Source organism: Pangasianodon hypophthalmus, chromosome 17, assembly GCF_027358585.1.
Source record: "Pangasianodon hypophthalmus isolate fPanHyp1 chromosome 17, fPanHyp1.pri, whole genome shotgun sequence".
NCBI classification, from domain to species: domain Eukaryota; kingdom Metazoa; phylum Chordata; class Actinopteri; order Siluriformes; family Pangasiidae; genus Pangasianodon; species Pangasianodon hypophthalmus.
The window spans coordinates 21,336,618-21,355,528 of record NC_069726.1 but is presented as its reverse complement, the minus strand read 5'-3'; the positions used below and the strand labels follow the sequence as shown (position 1 = coordinate 21,355,528).

General features: G+C 40.2%; 1 protein-coding gene across 4 annotated transcripts; it reads right to left on the bottom strand.

Moving 5' to 3' along the window:
* Positions 1-1,030: 1,030 nt before the first annotated feature.
* On the bottom strand, positions 1,031-17,187 carry rnf208 (ring finger protein 208). Of its 4 annotated transcripts, XM_053241521.1 has the most exons (3): positions 16,543-17,187; positions 2,849-3,003; positions 1,031-2,370 (listed from the first exon to the last, which is right to left on the bottom strand). In XM_053241521.1, exon 3 carries the CDS (start codon positions 2,285-2,287, stop codon positions 1,397-1,399), a length of 891 nt encoding a protein of 296 aa, XP_053097496.1. In that variant the 5' UTR covers positions 2,288-2,370; positions 2,849-3,003; positions 16,543-17,187; the 3' UTR covers positions 1,031-1,396. The 4 variants fall into 4 exon arrangements, with proteins under 4 accessions (XP_053097496.1, XP_053097494.1, XP_026798595.3 ...); XM_053241519.1 differs by having other exon boundaries at positions 1,031-3,003; positions 16,441-17,187; XM_026942794.3 differs by having other exon boundaries at positions 1,031-3,003.
* Between the last annotated feature and the right edge of the window lie 1,724 nt (positions 17,188-18,911).

Genomic DNA, 18,911 nt, shown 5'->3' with positions numbered 1-18,911 from the left:
TCAAATGCTAGACATTTTTTGTAGGCAAGGTGAAGTGGTTCTACAGATATCTGTTATAAAACACAACTCAATGCCAGGTAGAAATGAGAAACCACCAGGGTGGATCAAGACTATGGGCTCATTTATGACATTTCCAGCTAATGCTAACTTCATTGTAATTTCATCCAAGAAAAGAAATCCAGGCCTGGATGTTAATGATGTTAATGGGTGTTAAAGATCTGCTACAAATCCAAAAGGTGTTTCAGCATAGCATTCATATTACATCATGTTTTTGGGTAAGGTTTAGAGCCTGGGTGGGGTCGGGTATGACTTATGCTCATACTACACACTGTTTATATCCTGATTATTCCAGAACTTCATTCATATAAACCTGAATAATTAAGCTTTGTGTAAGCTTGCCAGTATTTTAATGGATATTAATAATGCATGTTAGATGCATTAAGATAAACAAAGCACTTATAATGCCCTATGCATTATTGTACACTGTTACAAATGAGTAAGTCCTTCATAAGCTACTTTAAAAAAAACACACAAAAAAACTTGCAAATCTGGAATTTACTCTTTAACATTTTTTTTTAAAAAACTCAGGTAGGTCAAAGAAGCACCCTGAAATTTCTCAGGATTTGAGGAAATTGAATAATAGTAGATATTGTATTTTATTTTTATTTTATGTGGCAATATTTTTTATATTGTGTGCTGCTAAATTATTAAGAAAAGAAGAGAAGTGTCTCTCCCTATCAGTGCAGCTCCTTGTTTAGGTGATGTTTTCTCAGTTGTATGTGCTATATCACATGTCATTACTTCATATATTCAGTATTTTTTACAGTATTTATGTAAAATAGCCTGTATGTTTGCTTTGTCTTGTAATTTGTGCCATGTTTATAGAAGTCATTTTGTCTGAGAATTTTTGTGCTTTTTGTTTTTTTCTGTATTTTTGTCACATGACACCCAGCTGTGACGTGCCTTGCATTGCTAAAGCAGTACTGATCCACAGTTTCAAGTTCAGACAAAGCAAATTGTTTTGACTCAATTCATGTATTTGCTTTATTTTTCCCAGGAGAGAGGGGAGACAAAGTCTCCTTGGCATTCCCATGTGAAGAGATGTCAATGACAAACACATCCAAACAAGATAAACAGGAACTTTAAGGGAAAAGGGATCAATCAGTTCGTACATAAAATACATTTACTCTGATATAACATTTCTCTTGGCTCCTTGCACAAGTGTCTCTTTCACTTCTTTAAAGTCCAGACAGCAACCGTCTGTGCTAAATAGATCTATAGATAATATTTGCATTGGCAGGGTAAGACGGAGGGCATTTTTGGAATAGTGGGGTCACTGGTTTTGTGGTTTTGTGGATTTGGCTTGAACAGTGCCACCTGGTGGACTGATCTATGTCTACATGATGCCGCAGGTGGAAAGCGGGTTAGCGATGTGGCACGTGCAGGCCGATTGGCAGTACTGGCGCACCGTTTGGTAGCAGCTGCGGTCGGCATCTCCTCCCCATTGTACGGTCCCTCCAGGCTCAGACGGCAGGCGGCTCAGGATGCTGGTGTTGATGGCGAGCGCGGCCAAACCATAGTCGGTGAAGAGAACGGTCTCGCGGCGGCATGTGGGGCATGAAATGAACTTATACTTGGGGCAGGATTCATACAGGATCTGCAGGCACTCCTCACACACCGAGTGCAGGCAGGACAGGATTCTCGGACGCTTCCCTGCAAAGTTGTACGTGTGCCCGCAAGTCGGACAATCCAGTGGCTCACACGGCATCACCGGGCCCGAAGAAGTTGAAGACGAAGAGGAGGACGAGGTGGACGAAGAGCGCAGGACGTACTGGTTCACGATTACATCATCCATCTTGTAGTGGAATTGGTGGTAGCATATCTCGCTGTTGCTAGCCTTGCGTTGGGCTAAATAGCTCGCTTCGCGACGGAGGACTGGTGCTGGAGGTGATGCCAGAGGACGGGGGTTGACCATGGTGTTACCGTTCACCTCAACAGACAGGTCACTGCAGGCCTGGTTGACGATGACCTCGCCTTCACCTCCTCCATCCCAGGCCACACGGGGAGGAGGTGCAAACCGAGGCTGGGTCACAGGAACAGGACACTCCCGTGGGAATTTCTCCGACTGGATGATCTTGACGGTATCCATTGGGATGGTCACAGGCTGGCGCCTCAGACAGGACATTCGCTCCGGAAAGAGTTGGATGATCTCTGCAGCTGTGTGTCTGTGTGTGGTGTTCAACACAACCCTGTGAATGGTGTCTTCGGTATAATCCAAGAAGGACATTCAGCCGTTGCAGGGGACGTGAGGACGCATGCTTTTTTCCATTGTTCTTCCACTGGCCACTCTTCTTGGTCTAGTGTAGATGGCTAAAGATTGATTACAGCTTTGAAACTTTAGATAGTTTAAGAGGTTAACACAGGTAAATTTCAATGTCCAGTTCTTTTTAAAGCCCAGTGACGTGGCGACTTATACCCTGTTTATTAATACTTTAGTTGATCTAGTAACAAAAAAATACTTTATATCCAGTATTACAAAGAAATGGCTGAACACAGTACATAATATTTAACCACAACTGTATTTAAGCTGGCACAATATATGTATATATATATTTATACACCTTATAAGCACCTACACAGAAAGTCTCTTTAAGAAGGTATATAATGTCTGAAATTGCGAGCTTATTGGGTTTGGGTAGTGGTGGTCCCAATGTCAGTGGGACAGTAAGTGGACAGTTGTGTCTATGCCAATGGCACAATCGATCTGGTCTCCTCTTAGGTTTGGGATTAAGTTCCTTCTGCTTGAGGAGCTTTTTTGAGTGAGTGGTTCTTGAGGCAACGGAAATACCTGGAAGTTTCCGTTCTTGTCTAAGACAGCTTGGAATTCCTGAAGAGGTTTATGTGTATGAGGGTGTGGGTCCAATCTTGATCGGTCCAGGAATGTCCCAGGAGTCCAATCAGATCTTGTCTATGCCGTGGGTTGTTACTTTAGGGTGTTTTTTCCTGTGACAAAGACAAAACAGTGATGGTTATGTGGTCAGTTGACATAGCTATCTACGCCTGCTGAACAATCCAGCTTTGTCACCCAGCTGGTAAACTGGTCTCAGATCAATTGGGTCAAACTGGTTAGAAAATCTACGCTGATAAGTGCTGTTAGAAAACAACAGGTTTCTGAATTAGTACTACCCATACAACATCACAGACTAGTTGTTTTAAAGAAAAAACCACAACAATAAGGCAATTAGAAAATCTCAAACAATTACTGATCAGTATAGACAAGTGTTTATATGTGTCAGCATCTGATCTTGCTAATACTGGGTGTGAGGTGAGAATACACCCTGAATGGGATGCCAGTCCATCAGAGGGCACCACGCACACACACACACACACACACACACACACTGACACACTCATTCACACCTAGAGACAATGTAATGTAGCTAATAAACCAGCATGTTTTTGGGAGGTGGGAGGAAACCTGAGAACCTGGAGGATATCCCTGCAGACACAGGGAGAACGCTGGGAGAACATGATGTTACTTACTGCACAATGTTACTTACTGCACCACTGTGCCACCCAGGTCATGTGAATCTGGTGGATTTTAGACACCAGAGACTTGTCAACATCACCACCTTATGTTTGAGAACCGCTCAAGAACAGTGCAACATCTTCCAAACCAGCAAGTTGTTAAAAGAGTTCAAATGATCAGCAATCTACTGTACTAATCGGCATATTTCTTGCTAGGCAAAAAGCTCCAGAGGGACTCTAGTTAATGAGAATTGTCTACGGAAATGAATATAGTCAGTAAGCCCAATACATTGACCAGGCAGGGGGCATAAAATTTGTACTTGCATCCCTGTGGTTAGCTAGTGAGCTAGATGCTAGTTATCAGATGAAGATGCTAGGGTCTTGTAGCTATTTTAAACAGAAGCAAAAAAATATATAGCAGAAGGTTAGCATTTGTCAAACAGTAATACACTAGAAACCAAATAAACCAATTTTACTTTAATGATTTAGCATTGACAACTAATGTGTTTTCAGGAAAATGTCTAGCATTATAGTTAGCGTTAGGGTTTGCTATTATCCACCAGAATGCTACCTTCTGATCTCAAAGCCCTATTTCTGTATAGAAAGACACTTCACTGCATTTCTGCATTCCTTCCTTGTTTACAGTGTAAGCCCAAAAATCACAAGACAGACCCACAAGCTAAGCTTAGACAGATTGAAAAGCGAGCATGTGGTGTGTTTCTCTGTCAGCAGTCCTGCAGTGAACACAAGACTGACCTTGCTGCAGGACAACCTGTCCCAACCATACAGAATAACTGCCCAGTTTGTAAAGCAAGCATGGAGGCAGATTGCAAAATAGACGTCGGTGTGTAGGTTTGTAATGAGTCACTGCTCAGGAACAAAAGCGGTTTAGTCTGTGGTGTGACAAGCGAGATCTAGTCATCAGTGAGAAAGTCAGAGAATGTGTGTGTATGTATGTGTTTTTGTTGTTCTCTTGACTGGACAGGAAGCACTGGAGAGAAGTGACACATTTGCAGTGGGTGGATAGAGAGATGGAGATGGAGAGAGAGGTGACCTACATGAAGGATGAATAGTGGGAAGACATAAAAAAGTGAAAAGACAGATAACAGGGGAGAGTGTGTGTGTGTGTGTGTGTGTGTGTGCACGGTTTTAGACAGAGCTGCTATTTTGGGGCTTTTTATCTTTTGTCAGTTTCAGAGCCGCCCCTCAACACTTCCCGACGTCACCCAGTCAGAACGAAACAAATAAAGTAACTATTCAGTGCCTACAAAGTAGTGCGCACACACACACACACACACACACACACTTTTATATATTACACTTTGAAAAAAAAGAGGTTAAATCTATCACCGTAAGGGTTCTTCAGTTTGTCCACTATAATATGTTAATATTTTAGATAATATGACCACATATTGACCACACAATATTGTAATAGTTCCTTTGCCATAGTGTATATGCTCTTATAATCCGAAAGGTTAAATCTAGAACCCTAAAGCATTCTTTTGATTGTCTCTCTGGTGGGGAACCTTAAATGTTTTATATGGGGGATGGTTCTATTATTTTATGAAAATATTACTATATGCCACCAATACTGTAATAATTACATTGCAATATATACTTTTACACTATAATAAAAAAAATAATAATTAAACCTAGAACCCTAAAGGGTTTTGGTTTGTTCTTCAGAGGAAACTTGTTCTGTGAACCCTAAAGATTCTAGATGGAGAGGACAATCAAACAATACAATACTGATATTGCAATTATTAAATCACAACCTTCACACATATTCATCACAAAAAGTTTAAATCTACAACTTTAAAGCATTCTTTGGTTTGCCCATCTGGGTACATGATATTACCTAGAACCCCATAATAAAATCTAGAACCCTAAAGGGTTATTTAGTTTTTTTTTGTTTTTTTTTTTGATGGCTGGACACTATGACTATATGCTACTAATGTTGTAATATTACATTGCAATACACACTTTTACACTGCAAGAAAAAAATAAAGTTAAATCTCGAACCCTAAAGGGTTTTGGTTTGTCCTTCTGAAGGAAAGGAAATTTAAAATTTTAAATATTATGGTTGAACCCCTAAAGTTTCAAGATAGGAGTGGATTATAGCACAAAATAACACTGACATTGCCACAATTACATCACAACCTTCTTGCATTCAGAAGAAAAGGCTCAATCTAGGACCTAAGTTTTTGGCTTGTCCTTCCCAAGGGAACTTTTTAAATGTTGTGTGGAGGTAGAAAATATGACATTACTAATAAATACACTCTTGCACTTAAAGAGAAAGGGTTAAATCTAGAACCTAAAGGGGTTTTGGCTGATCTGGGGGAACCCTCTCAGGGTTCTAGGTAGAACTGGGCAAAATGATGACATGATTCTGATATTGCGAGAATTACAACACAACTTTCTTATACTCTTTTAGGTCACAAATCTAAAACTTTAAAAGGGTTCTTCAGTTTGCCCCACTGATTGGACAATATGATGACCACAAAATTATTTTAAAAAGAGTACAAATTTAGAACCCTAAAAGTTTTTTCCTCTCTCTCTCTCAAAGTTAATAAGAAAAATAAAATCACAGCTAGTCATGTTACCAAGAAACTGCAAAGCATAAACTCCTCTGTCCTGAACAAGTCTGAAAGCTTTAGCTCTGAATGTTACAAAATCTGATACTGGAGACTCCTTCCATAAATGTTAAATAAACATCTCCTTACAGAAAACTTCACCATATCAACAATTCCACACGTTTATGTGGAGCATTAGCTGTGTAAGTCGTTATGATAAATATGTATCAGAATGAGCATATTAATATAAACCTGTGATTTGCAGCTGCACGACTACCAGAGCTGCTGTTATAGAAAATGAATCAACAGCTTCTGACCAATCAGGATTGACAATTCAGCAGCGCTGTGGTGTAGTGCGACTTAACACACTCTGTCCTCCATTTGCCGAATCTCTGGGCGTCTTAAAGCCGTGAGCTGTCATCACTCACACGCAGAGAACTGTGAGGTAGCTCCAAAAATAACCATACACACACACACACAGACACACAGACACACACAGACACACAAACGAGTGTGAATCTGCCATCTGACATCAGCACAAGCTGGTATCTCTGTAGGCATGTGATCTCGTGGAGAAAATGGCTGCCGTGCTCGCAGTCTCGCAATCTGCTGAAGAAAGTCTCAGTACAAAAACACATACAGGATGTACGAGGAAATATAAGAAATGTGGCCGTTAATGGCGTTGGTGTCATCAGTCCACTTTAAAATGATGGGTTTGGGGCTGAGAGGATGAAAGAATGAGAGGATGAAGGGATGAATGGTGACAGACTCGGTGCTGCGTCCGTTAACGCTGCTGTGTTTCTCACTGTTCATTTATTCCTGCATGTTTTTCACACAGCAACACAAACCCTGACTCTCACACCCTCTCTTCTTCCTTCACTTCTTTTTTTTTATCTGTTTCTCTATTATCTGTTTTTCTTTTGTTTTCTCATTATCCTTTTCTTCTTTTTTCCCTTTTTAGTTATTCTTTCTTTCTGTCTTTCTTTCTTACCTTCTCTCTTTCTTTACTTTCTTTTCTTTTATCTTATCTTGGTTCCTATATTTTACTTCTGCTTTTTTACTTTTCTGTTACCTTTCTTTCTTTTTTTCTTTCTTTCTTTCCTTCTTTCTTTCTTTCTTTCTTGTTCTTCTTTTCCTCTGTTCTTTCTATTTTTGTTATTTTTTCCTTTCTTTGTGTACTTCCATTCATCCATCCATCCATTCATCCATCCATCCCTCATCCATCCATCCATCCATCCATTCATTGTTTGCTTTCTTTTTTTCTCTCTGTTTTTTCTATTCATCTAAAGCTTTTGAAAATATTTTTACATTGTATCTTTCTATTTTAATCTTTCTTTCGTTCGTCAGTGGTAAGCGCAGTATTTCACAGTATTTCACAGTATTTCACACACACACACACACACACACACACACCAGGTCTTGTGCAGTGAGCGGTGATTCAGCTGTTATATAAGCGGCTCAGGACAGAAGCAGCAGCGATGTTAAAGCCTCCTGATGCTACAGCTGCTGACTTCTGCATCACGGGCCAGAGGTGGAGCACTGACAGTCATGAACAGAACAGCCGGCTAATGTAATAAAGTGTGTGTGTGTAACCCAGTCAGCACAACACACAGTAGGAAGTAAAGGGGGAGAGGTGGGGAGCGGTGGTGGAGTGTAAGTATACAGGGTTTTAATGAGGAAATGAGGGTGGGTGTGGTGGCACACAAATACACAAAGTCCTCCCTATATATGGACTCAGAAACACACACACACACACACACAGTGTAAGAAACACTTGCACTATAAAGCTCTCAGCCATATGAGCCGAATCATTCATGTAGAGAAGAAGTTCGTACACAATTTCCCTTTTACTCCATTTATATTCCATCAGCTAAGACATGTTTAATGTCTGACATTTACTTTAGTTTTAGAAGTCGGTCTCACTCAAAAAAAGTGGTAAAAGTACTGAAACACTGATTTTAGTTACTGTAAATTAACACCTTTTCAACAAGGAACCAAGAATTGTGTGAAAACATTAGCTAACGCTAACTAACAACAGCTTTATTCTGCATTTTTCAACCATAAGCTAGCATGCTAATAACTCTGATGATACGAAGTTATTGCTAGCTGTCACAATACAAACTGTGATGAAAGCAAAGCGTACGTAGAAGCAGGTGTCATTAGATTTGTTAGGGGTTTAGATCAACTCCTTTAAGCCGTCTGATCCAAAAAAGATGCCTTATGAGTCTGCAAACAAACGACTACAGAGAAATGTAGTCTTGAGAATGTAGTGAAGAGAAAGTAGAGATTTTTCGTGTAATAGGAAGCTAATGTCAAAAAGATTACGTGGAAAAAAAAAACATAAGGAAAGTACAGACACTTAAAAATGAGATTTAAGTACAGGAACAGTGTAACTGAACAATGTAACAACCTTTGAAATCAAGACAAAACGTAAACATTTTTAATATACAATTTTTAATATACAATTGCTTGCATAAGTATTCATTCCCCAATCATATATATATATATATATATATGATTTATACTGAGATCATGTGACAGTAATTGCACACAGGTCAACAGGTCACAGGTCAACTCCTTTCAACTAATTATGTGATTTCTGATGGCAACTAATTCACCCAGAAATAATTTAGGGGGTTCACAGTAATGGGGGTGAATATTCATGCAATCACAACTTTAACTTTTTTAATTTAGTAAATAATTCTGCAAACTATATTGATTCCCCCCCCTTACTTCAACCTTATGGGCAATTATGTGTAGATAATTTTAGTTATAAGTTGCAACAAAATGTGGGGGGTGAATACTTATGCAAGACACTGTAACTCGTCTTTAAATAAATGAGTTAAATAGCAGAGATATACACTTATCATCATTCACATAACTTCCAGCTCTTCACTACAGTTCCATCATCAAACTTGGGGAGGTGGACCTTAAACCCAGAATCATACAGGAAGAAGAAGTTCTGTTTGTTCAAGATGGCCGCCCTCATAACATTGCAATGTTCAGATACACAATGAAGGTTTGTTCATGTTTATTGACAAATCACTCCTTTCACTTGTAGTTTGTCTATATTGCAGGTGTGTAGCAATCACTAATGTTGACATCTTAGCAAGTGAAAATATCTTGAATATAGTCAGATTTGTACAGGAAGTATTTCCTAGTATAAGAATACCATAAACCAAAAATAAGATTATTAAACCTATTTCTAGATTTTTTAAAAAAATTAATTTCAAGCTCTGAATAGTTTTGTCCTATTCGCAGATAATTTTGCTCATTTTAAGCATTTATTTATAGAAAGAACCAAAATCGTCTGCCAATTGAATAAGAAAATGTAAAGCTTTAAACAAGAAAATGTTAAAATAGGTTTAATAATCTTATATTTGGTTTATTCTAATCTTATAATAGGAAATACTTGATACATTTGACTATATTCAAGATATTTTCACTTGGTAAGATGCCAGTGTATACAGTATGTTTTATACACACCTCTTTTATTTCAAATAGTATTTCCATTCTAGCTTCATTAGCAGATTAGGAAAGCAAGCTAACTGTACTACGTACACACACCAGAGACAACATTGGTCTCTGCTGCTTCTTTCCAAGCTTTATTTTCTTTGTAATGTCTCACATTTAACTAGAGGTAGTATATGACAGGATAACATGAAACCACAGTTATAAGTTTTTCTTCAAACAGTTAATGGATCTAATTGCAGGTAGGAACTAAAGTTGTGAATGGGGAACTGAAGAAATGTCGGACCACATGTGAAATAGGATTGGTCTAAAGAATCATCAGAGCAAATCATTTGGATTTGTTGCTTTATCACATCATACGTAATTTGCATAAAACTAACAAAATCTCAGTTTAAATGTTGTTTGTCGCTCCGTCACTTTGTCACTGCTGCTGTTGCTGAAATTGTGGTTCCGTGTCATGTATATACATAGAAAAGGAATTTTGTCACTTGCTAGTGTGATCATAGTGTTTTTTTCACTAGACATTGTGTTATGCGGTACAGATGTTGTTCTTTTGGCTGCTCCTATTAGGGTCTCACCTTCCATTGTCTGCATATTGATTTCAATTCAATTCAATTCAATTTTATTTGTATAGCGCTTTTAAAAATGGACATTGTCACAAAGCAGCTTTATAGAAATAAATACATTCAGGATAAAATTGTAAATTTATGAATTTATCCCTAATGAGCAAGCCAGAGGCCACGGTGGCAAGGAAAATCTCAAGGAACCAGACTCAAAAGGGAACCCATCCTCATCTGGGTGACAACGGATAGAGCAATTATAAATAATTCCCTTCTATACCTGTGTACTACATGGACAAATACTGCAACTGTGTAACCAGGAAATTCATTACAGTTTTCACATGAAGTCTGGTTTGTTGAACCTATCCACTGTCCACTGATGGAGACCTGAGTGCAAAACTACTCGCGGTAACTTCAGCCCCAAAGCCATCACAGTACAACTGCCCATATGAACCGGAGTCCAAAGCCATCTCCACGGTCCCCAAGCAGCACCATCCCCAGCAATCTCAATGATCTTCAGGCAGTCCATGTGGGTCGGCTCCAGCAACAGCGAGCAATCTCCAACCGATGAGAACTTCAACCAGAAGTAGGGCATCAGGGTGCATCAGGAAGGTCCAGACAGGAGAAGGGGTCAGGATCTGGTATCTCATGATGTGGCATAGGTTTTACACCAGATGCCCTTCCTGATGCAACCCTCCCCATTTATCCAGGCTTGGGATCAGCACCGAGATTGTACTAGCCTGAGCACCCCCAGTGGCTGGGGTTGGCGTCCAGCTTGGGGCTCAAACCTATGTTCCTGAGATTAAGAGTCCCATACTATACCAACTGAGCTAGCCAGGCACCATGACATGGTATAGTTAATAATCCATATTAAAAACTCTTCATATTTGGTCTAGTCTAGCCCATTTTCCTTTGCATGACAGTAAGAAGAGTAAAGGACATGGGGTGGTGGCATGATTTCCAGACCTTCCTGATTCACCCTGATGGAGCTTTTGTACCCCTCACTCAACTTTCTGCTGCCGTGCATAGTCCCACATGAACATCTTAAAGATTTGCACTTCCCAAAAACAGTTCACACTCAATTCACAACCAAGTAACCTAATAGATTAACCTGCTAACTTAGATTGGCTATAGATTAACTTGGTCACTTTCAAACAGAACTGCGTACTGGTTGGCGTTGTAGTTATTGTACTGTCTTGTTCTGTCTTGTGCGTCCGCACGTTTGCACTTGTGCACTTTATGTTTAATTTATGTAGTCCCCGTAGTTTTGTGTCGTTCTGTGTTGTCTTATGTAGCACCTTGGTCCTGGAGAAACGTTGTTTCGTTTCACTATGTACTTGTATATGGCTGAAACGACAATAAACTCCACTTGACTTGACTTGACTTGACTTGCTGTAACCTACTGCTATTAGTTACATAAAGACTGTCCTGTGCTCATCCCAGGACTATTATTCACAAACTATTCATAATGAACATCCTTTCAACACACTTAGTAGTTTGTCTTTACTATTCTACTCTTCTTCAGGTTCCCATTTGAGTCTGGTTCCGCCCACCTGGCATCTCAAGTTGGCCCAATTTTGGAGTTGCAGACAAAAAAAATCACACATCATAAAATAATTCTTTGGTCATGAGCTGAGAATGGTGTCTCTGAACACATGATACGACCGATTTGGTGCCTTCAAGACCAGACAGACAGCCGGCGTCAACATTCCTACAATGTCATACATTTTTGTGATTAAAATGTGAGCAATGCGATGAAGTTCACCTAAAAGCCACCAATAGGATGACACCAAACCCGCGGGACAGCTACAAATATGGTAGTGGTGATGGTGATGTAAACAATACATGCTAACAGACAAGAAAAAGTTCCTTATTACCTCAAGCTCACGTTGAAGAATGTTTCTTTTTCTGCACAAGCTGGCAAGCTATTTTTAGATGATCTTCACTGTATAATCAGCCAAGATTTTATTGGGATCTCGTACAATGTGGCAAGTAATAATCTTAAAATAAAATCTCATGCTCTAAAATCAGCTTCTGGGAGCATTTTATCGCCACTGTCTCCTTTTCATTATGGATCTAAATCTACATGGGGATTTCTGTAAAGCTCCTTTGGGACAATGTCTGTAAATGTCAGTTGTAAAGAAAAATGTCTATTGTAAATGTTTATTGTAAATGTTCTGTAAAGCTCCTTTGGGACAATGTCCAATGTCCAATTGTACAACTAAAGGTTTTGGTTACAGAAACATGAATGCAAAAATATAAACACAGAACCTTCTGGATTTTCCAGTGAACTTTCTAGCTAGCTATTTCTACCTCCACAGTTTGGCTCACTTGGCATGGCTTTGGTACCGCATCAATAAGCCTTCCTTACATCACTGAAGAACTGGATGTGTTTTGAGGCAGATATTTATTTTTTTAGTAACATAGACTTCCATTTATGTTGCGTTTGCAACATTAGTCACATAGCTCCAATGCACAATTAATGAAACAAACATTTTTGGAGTGACTGTGTTTTTGCTGATTTTTTTCTCTTAAAATTTCACCGAAACTCACTTCGACTAATACCGGACATAACTTTGTGCCCACACACACACACACACACGCACACACACAGATGGTCAGTTGCTATGCATAGCAAGCCATATCACATCGCATTCCACCAACACACACACGCAAGCACACACACACAGTCACGAGTGTGAGATGAAATTTTCTCTACCTTCACTCCCATCTGTCTGAACTAATAAACTCTCCAGCATTCGATATTTTCATTCTGAGATCGAGAACATTCCTGTCCACCTCCCCCGTTCACTCCCGCATTCACTCACACACACTCACAACCACACACACACACACACACACACACACACACACGCACACACACGCAACAAAAAGCAGACGACAAACCCAACACATGCACCACCCAGAACATTCCTGATTCTCTTCCTCTCTCTGTCTGTCTCTTCACATGGGCCTGTGTGTGTGTTTGTGTGTGTGTGTGTGTGTGTGTGTGTGTGTGTGGATACATTCCACCTGCTCAGAGACACAATCAGTGACACTGCAGCACATCTCGTGTGAGATGCTATCAGCTACAGGTCTCTGTCTCACCCTATAAAAAGCCACATCCAAAACACACACACACACACACACACACACACGGCAGGTTTGCACTCTTTATCTAGACTCTTTCAGCCATGTTACATCAGTATGTGTGTGTGTGTGTGTGTGTGCATTTAATAATTCAGTGCCTGTCATTCAGAGCAAGCGTCAGCCATTTTGCCTGCAGTTTGGCAACGACTCTTTGTTCCTCCTGTCTCTGCTGCTGCTACACACACACCCACACACACACCCACACCCACACCTTACAGTGCTCAAACACACATACACTCTAGTGAATCCGGAACCTATCCCAGTTATCAGTCTTTCAGTAAAGCTCTGTGTAAATGTTTTCGTACACCAACCGAACTAAAAATTCCCAAAAGATTTAGAAAAGTTTCGGAAACTCTGATTTTCTTTGTACTAATGTGCGAATGTTGATGAATACCAATCAGCCGTAAATTACCAGGCGTGTACATGGCACTGCTGATTTACACAAAGCATACGTTTTTCAGAACGAGATGAACGTAAGACAGTAATGGAAATAAGTAATGGCACCCTATAACAGGAGGAAGAGTTAATGTGTGTCTTTGGTAGCTGGCACGCTGTAATGGCTGAGCTGCATTACTGGAAGGAGATGCTCTTTCACTGTTTACTCATCATTTTTTCATTTTCAGCTCTCTAGAAGCTTCGCCTTTTATGGAGGTTTGTGGGCGTTACTAAATGTAAATCAGCTGTGCCATAAACACACTTGGTAATTTATCGCTGATTAGCATTTATCAATTTTGTGTAACGATTTACGAAAAAATGTCATATCCAGCCTGATAAATAAGGTCCATTATTTTCATTTTTACTATTAGAGTCGTTATTATCTTTTTGCTGTTATTATTAATTATTTTTATAACTACTGTTATCGTTAAATATTAGTATACATTTTTTATCTATGTATTTTCTGTTGTTACTCTAGTTCTCGCTTTTTTAGCAATGTTGTACTGTATACAGTAATACCAATAAAGCTACTTGGAATTGAACTGAACGTATACACTCACCATCCACTTTATTAGGAACACCTTCATGCACATTCTTGCAGTTATCTAATCAGCCAATCATGTGGCAGCAGCACAATGCATAAAATCATGCAGATACAGATCGAGAGCTTCACTTAATGTTCACATCAAGCATCAGAACAGGAAGAAGTGTGATCTCTGACTCACGTGGCATGGCTGTGAGTGCCTGATGGGCTGGTTTGAGTATTTAAGAAGCTGCTGATTTTCACACACAACAGAATGGTGTGAAAAGCAAAAACAAATCCATTGAACAGCAGTTCTGTGGGTGGAAACACCTTGCTGATGAGAGAGGTCAGAAACTGGTTCGAGCTGACAGGAAGGCTACAGTAACTCAAATAACTACTCTTTACAACCGTGGTGAGCAAAAAAGCATCTCAGAACATACACCATATCGAACACTGAGGTGGATGGGCTCCTATCAGCCAAGAACAAGGAATCTGAGGATACAGTGGTCACAGGCTCAACAAAACTGGACAGATGAAGATCATAAGAAGACTATGTATAGATGTACAGATATATTTACAGTGTATATAGAACATTATTATGAGCATTATTATGAATTTTGTCCCATTGTTGAGTTCCAGATATGCAATACAAGCACATTATCATTAATGCTGATCCTCCGATCATCTCCAGTTACAGATACATTAACGCTCTGAACAGTAACAAAGACGAGTGTTAATGTGATGGCCGCAGGTTTGACCAACATCACCACAAATCACCACACACTCCTCACGCTGATGTTTATATAAAACCACATTTGTGATCCGATAATAACCGCCGCTCTGATTATCCCGCCTGTGCAAGCGCTCATTACTCCAATAAAGGAATCCATTAGCACTGACGCTAATTAGTGCACATTAAGCAGCATTCGTTTCCATCAGGAGGACAATAAAGGGGCTGGGAACAATAAGACAGCTAGACACACACACAATCTCTCTCACACACACTTGTTCAGCTTTAGGAGTGTGTCGCTCCAGGTTGAATTGATGAAGGCTATCGATCAGGTGACTTGTCTGGAAGGTGGGGGGTCAGCGGCACAAGATGCCATGGGGTTTGTGGCTAAGATGGTTGTTTGGATTCCAAGTGTGTGTGTGTTTGAGTGTGTGTGTGTGTGTGTGTGTGTGTGTGTGTGTCTGTACTGTGCTGCTTCATTGCTGCATGCAGGGAGGGGTGTTTGGCATGAGCAGCGGAGGTTATGCAATCTGAGTAACACACTGAGACACATGCATGCACAACCAACACACACACACACACACACACACAGGTCCCTGTCTACCTCAACTACAGATGTCAGTCAGAATATCATCGTTCACTGAATATCAAGAAGACGTTCATTCAGGTGGCATGGAATATTTCATAGTGTGTGTGTGCATGTGTGTGTGTTTGTAGAGCAGTGACACAATTTAACATTAATGTGCTCCCACATCCAATGCATAAACAAATGGCTCCCTAGACATATAGTGCACTTGGAAAGGCTTGGTATCTATACATGGATGATATGGATCCCTAGTTGACATGTAGTGCACTTTGTAGGGCATAAAAAGGCTGTCATTTAATAGCGGACATAGTGTACTATGTAAGGAATAGGGACGTGTTTCAGATTCTTCCAAAGATTCACTAAGAAACAGATATATACGCAGACAGAGACGTGAACATAGCATCGCATTCAGAAGAATATGCGTCAAAATACACAAAGCTACGTTTTCCAACAAACACACAACACGAGCACTCACACACACAGGCCATACATTTGTAATCTTTGTGTATACAGGTACAAATCACACACACACAAATACACACACCTCTTTTTTTGCTGCCATACCTGTGCTGATTGTCTATATGCCTCTGAGTGTGTGTGTGTGTGTGTGATTGATTCATCCTCTTCTCAACATGGCTATACCAGAGCAATCGCATGAGTTTATGAAAATGCTCACCCACATCCAGCTTACAAGCACAAGCACACACACACACATACACACACACGCTGTGAAACACATACATGCACAGTTGTGCTGACATGAACGCAGTATCACTGCTAATATGATAGAAATTATATATAGATTGATATATAGAAATATAGAAAATATACAAATATACAACACATACACACACACACACACCTCTTTTTCTACAGTGTCATACCTGTCTCACTGTTTGTCATTCACAATTTGGCACCGATGAAGAAGATGATGAAGATGATGGTGATGGTGATGATGGTGATGATGATGATAGATTAGCTCGTACCTAGCCTTATCCAGTCCAGGTGTCCAGGTGAGGATGGAGGGATGCGGCTGAAGACGGAGAGATCATCCTTTCTACAGTGGAGGAGGGGAAAGATGGAAAGATGATGGAGAGATGATGGAGTGATGCGTCACGGCAGGATGGAGGTGCAGTCTTCCTTCTTGTGTTTCCTACTCCTTTTTTTCAGGTTCTTCACAATCCTTCTCTTTTCCTCTGTCTACTGACCATCCATCCGGCCATTCCTCTAAATTCCTCTCTCTATCTCTTGTTCTGCTCTTCCTCTTTTCTCCGTCAGCTGTCTCTCAGTGCTGCAGTCTTATGCTCTCGGTAGCCCCCTCTCTCTTTCTCTCTCCTTCCTCCTTTCCTCTTCTCTCTGTCACTATCCTGTCAATGCTTCTTGTTCGTCCATACATGTGTGTGCATCGTGCATCTCTCTCCTCCCCCTATTCTGTGTGCTTCACTCGTTCACTGCTTCTTTTCTCTCTCTCTCTTTTCTCCCTCCTCCATTCTCACTCATTCCCTCCTCCCATGATTTTTTGCTCACTCTGCTTCCTTTTCTCTCTCACTGCTTCTTCTCGCTCTCCCTCATTCACTTCCTCCCTCCTCCAGTCTGACTCAGCCTCTCTCTTTCTCTCTCTCTCTCTCTGCAGTCTCCACTGCAGTGCCATTGCAGATCACGTTTTTTTCTCATTGCTAGTGAAAAATGGCAGCCAATCGGAGACCTGCACTGCCTCCCCCTCCCCTTTATAGGCTCTCTCTCTCTCTCTCTCTCACACACACACACACACACAGGTACAGTAACCCACACATCAGTAAAAGTGCAAACAACGAAGCATTTTGTGACAATAAATAAAACCTACAGTGCAGGAGGCATGGCCTATGTGCCTGTCAGTATTAATAAAGGGGGTGTGGCCTCTGTGCCTGTCAATATAAGTGAATGAGGCATTGCCTCTCTGCCTGTCAGACAAAGCAAAAGAGGTTTTCTAGCCACACACACACACACACACACACACACACACACATACACTTACAGACATGCAGTCACACACAGAGCAGATTGCAAGATTGTACACTGTGCCTCAGTATAAACACAGTGCTCACAGTGACACAGGCGTTGTACAGGTGTGCAGAGCAGCCAAGGCCATGACCTCTTACACACACACACACACACACACACACACGCACACACACCTCTGTCATCTATGAGCCATTCATTTAACAGAGGCACATACATACACCCAAAAACACAGCTACACAGAGGCATATACAGACACCCCTACACACACACACACACACACAGAGCCAAACAGAGGCACATACAGACATCCTTACACAGACACATACAGCTACACAGAGGCACATACAGACGCCCTTACACACACACACACACACACACACACACAGCCAAACAGAGACACATACAAACACCCTTACACAGACACATACAGCTACACAGAGACACATACAGATGCCCTTACACCCACCCACACACACACACACACACACACACCCCAAGGAATATATTGACACCCATACACATACACTGAGCCATCCATAGACACCCATACAAACACTGGCAGAAACACACACACACACACACACACAGACAGCCATTCATTCTCAGTAGTTGAGCTTCAGGAGGTTTTTACACTGTGGGGTTTATTCACCCTTATTCTTATGTATAATTATGTATAATTATTAGAAATGTTAGAATCATAATTTTTCTGATTATTGCTTCAATTACAATTTTCATACTGATAAAAGACATTTTACAGGGTTTACACAGAGCTGCCGTCACAAAACTTGAACAGTATGTTCATTTATGATCACTTGTACAGTTCCTGTGTAACTTGCCAAGAACTGGCCACTGGGGGCGCTAGTTGCAAAGAATGCTTGGACCCCACAGATCGCCACTCGTGTTTATATTTAGCTATAAAATATGACTGTGCGATTATGGCATCAGTTATGCTGATTATGAGTTTCTGATTGATAAAAACAAAAATAACATTTTCAACCTGACAAGAACAACAACAACAACAACAACAACAACAATAATAATAATAATAATAATAATAACTGAGGATCCAAATTCTGCATAAAAACATGCAAGAATATTTACATTACAATATCACATTCAGGATATACAGTATATTAGAGAGATGCAAACTTTTGAACTGATATTTTTTATTACTAATCTCTAAACCTAAAATAACTGGCCATTTTTTTAAGAAAAACTACTTATCCAACACATGTTGGAATAAATTAATTGTTTAACAGCCTTCTTTTGCCTTTAGGGTGCACAAACTTATGCACTCAACTGTATGAAATGGGCATTAAGTGAAATTCAATGTCTAATAAAAGCAAATTCCTTT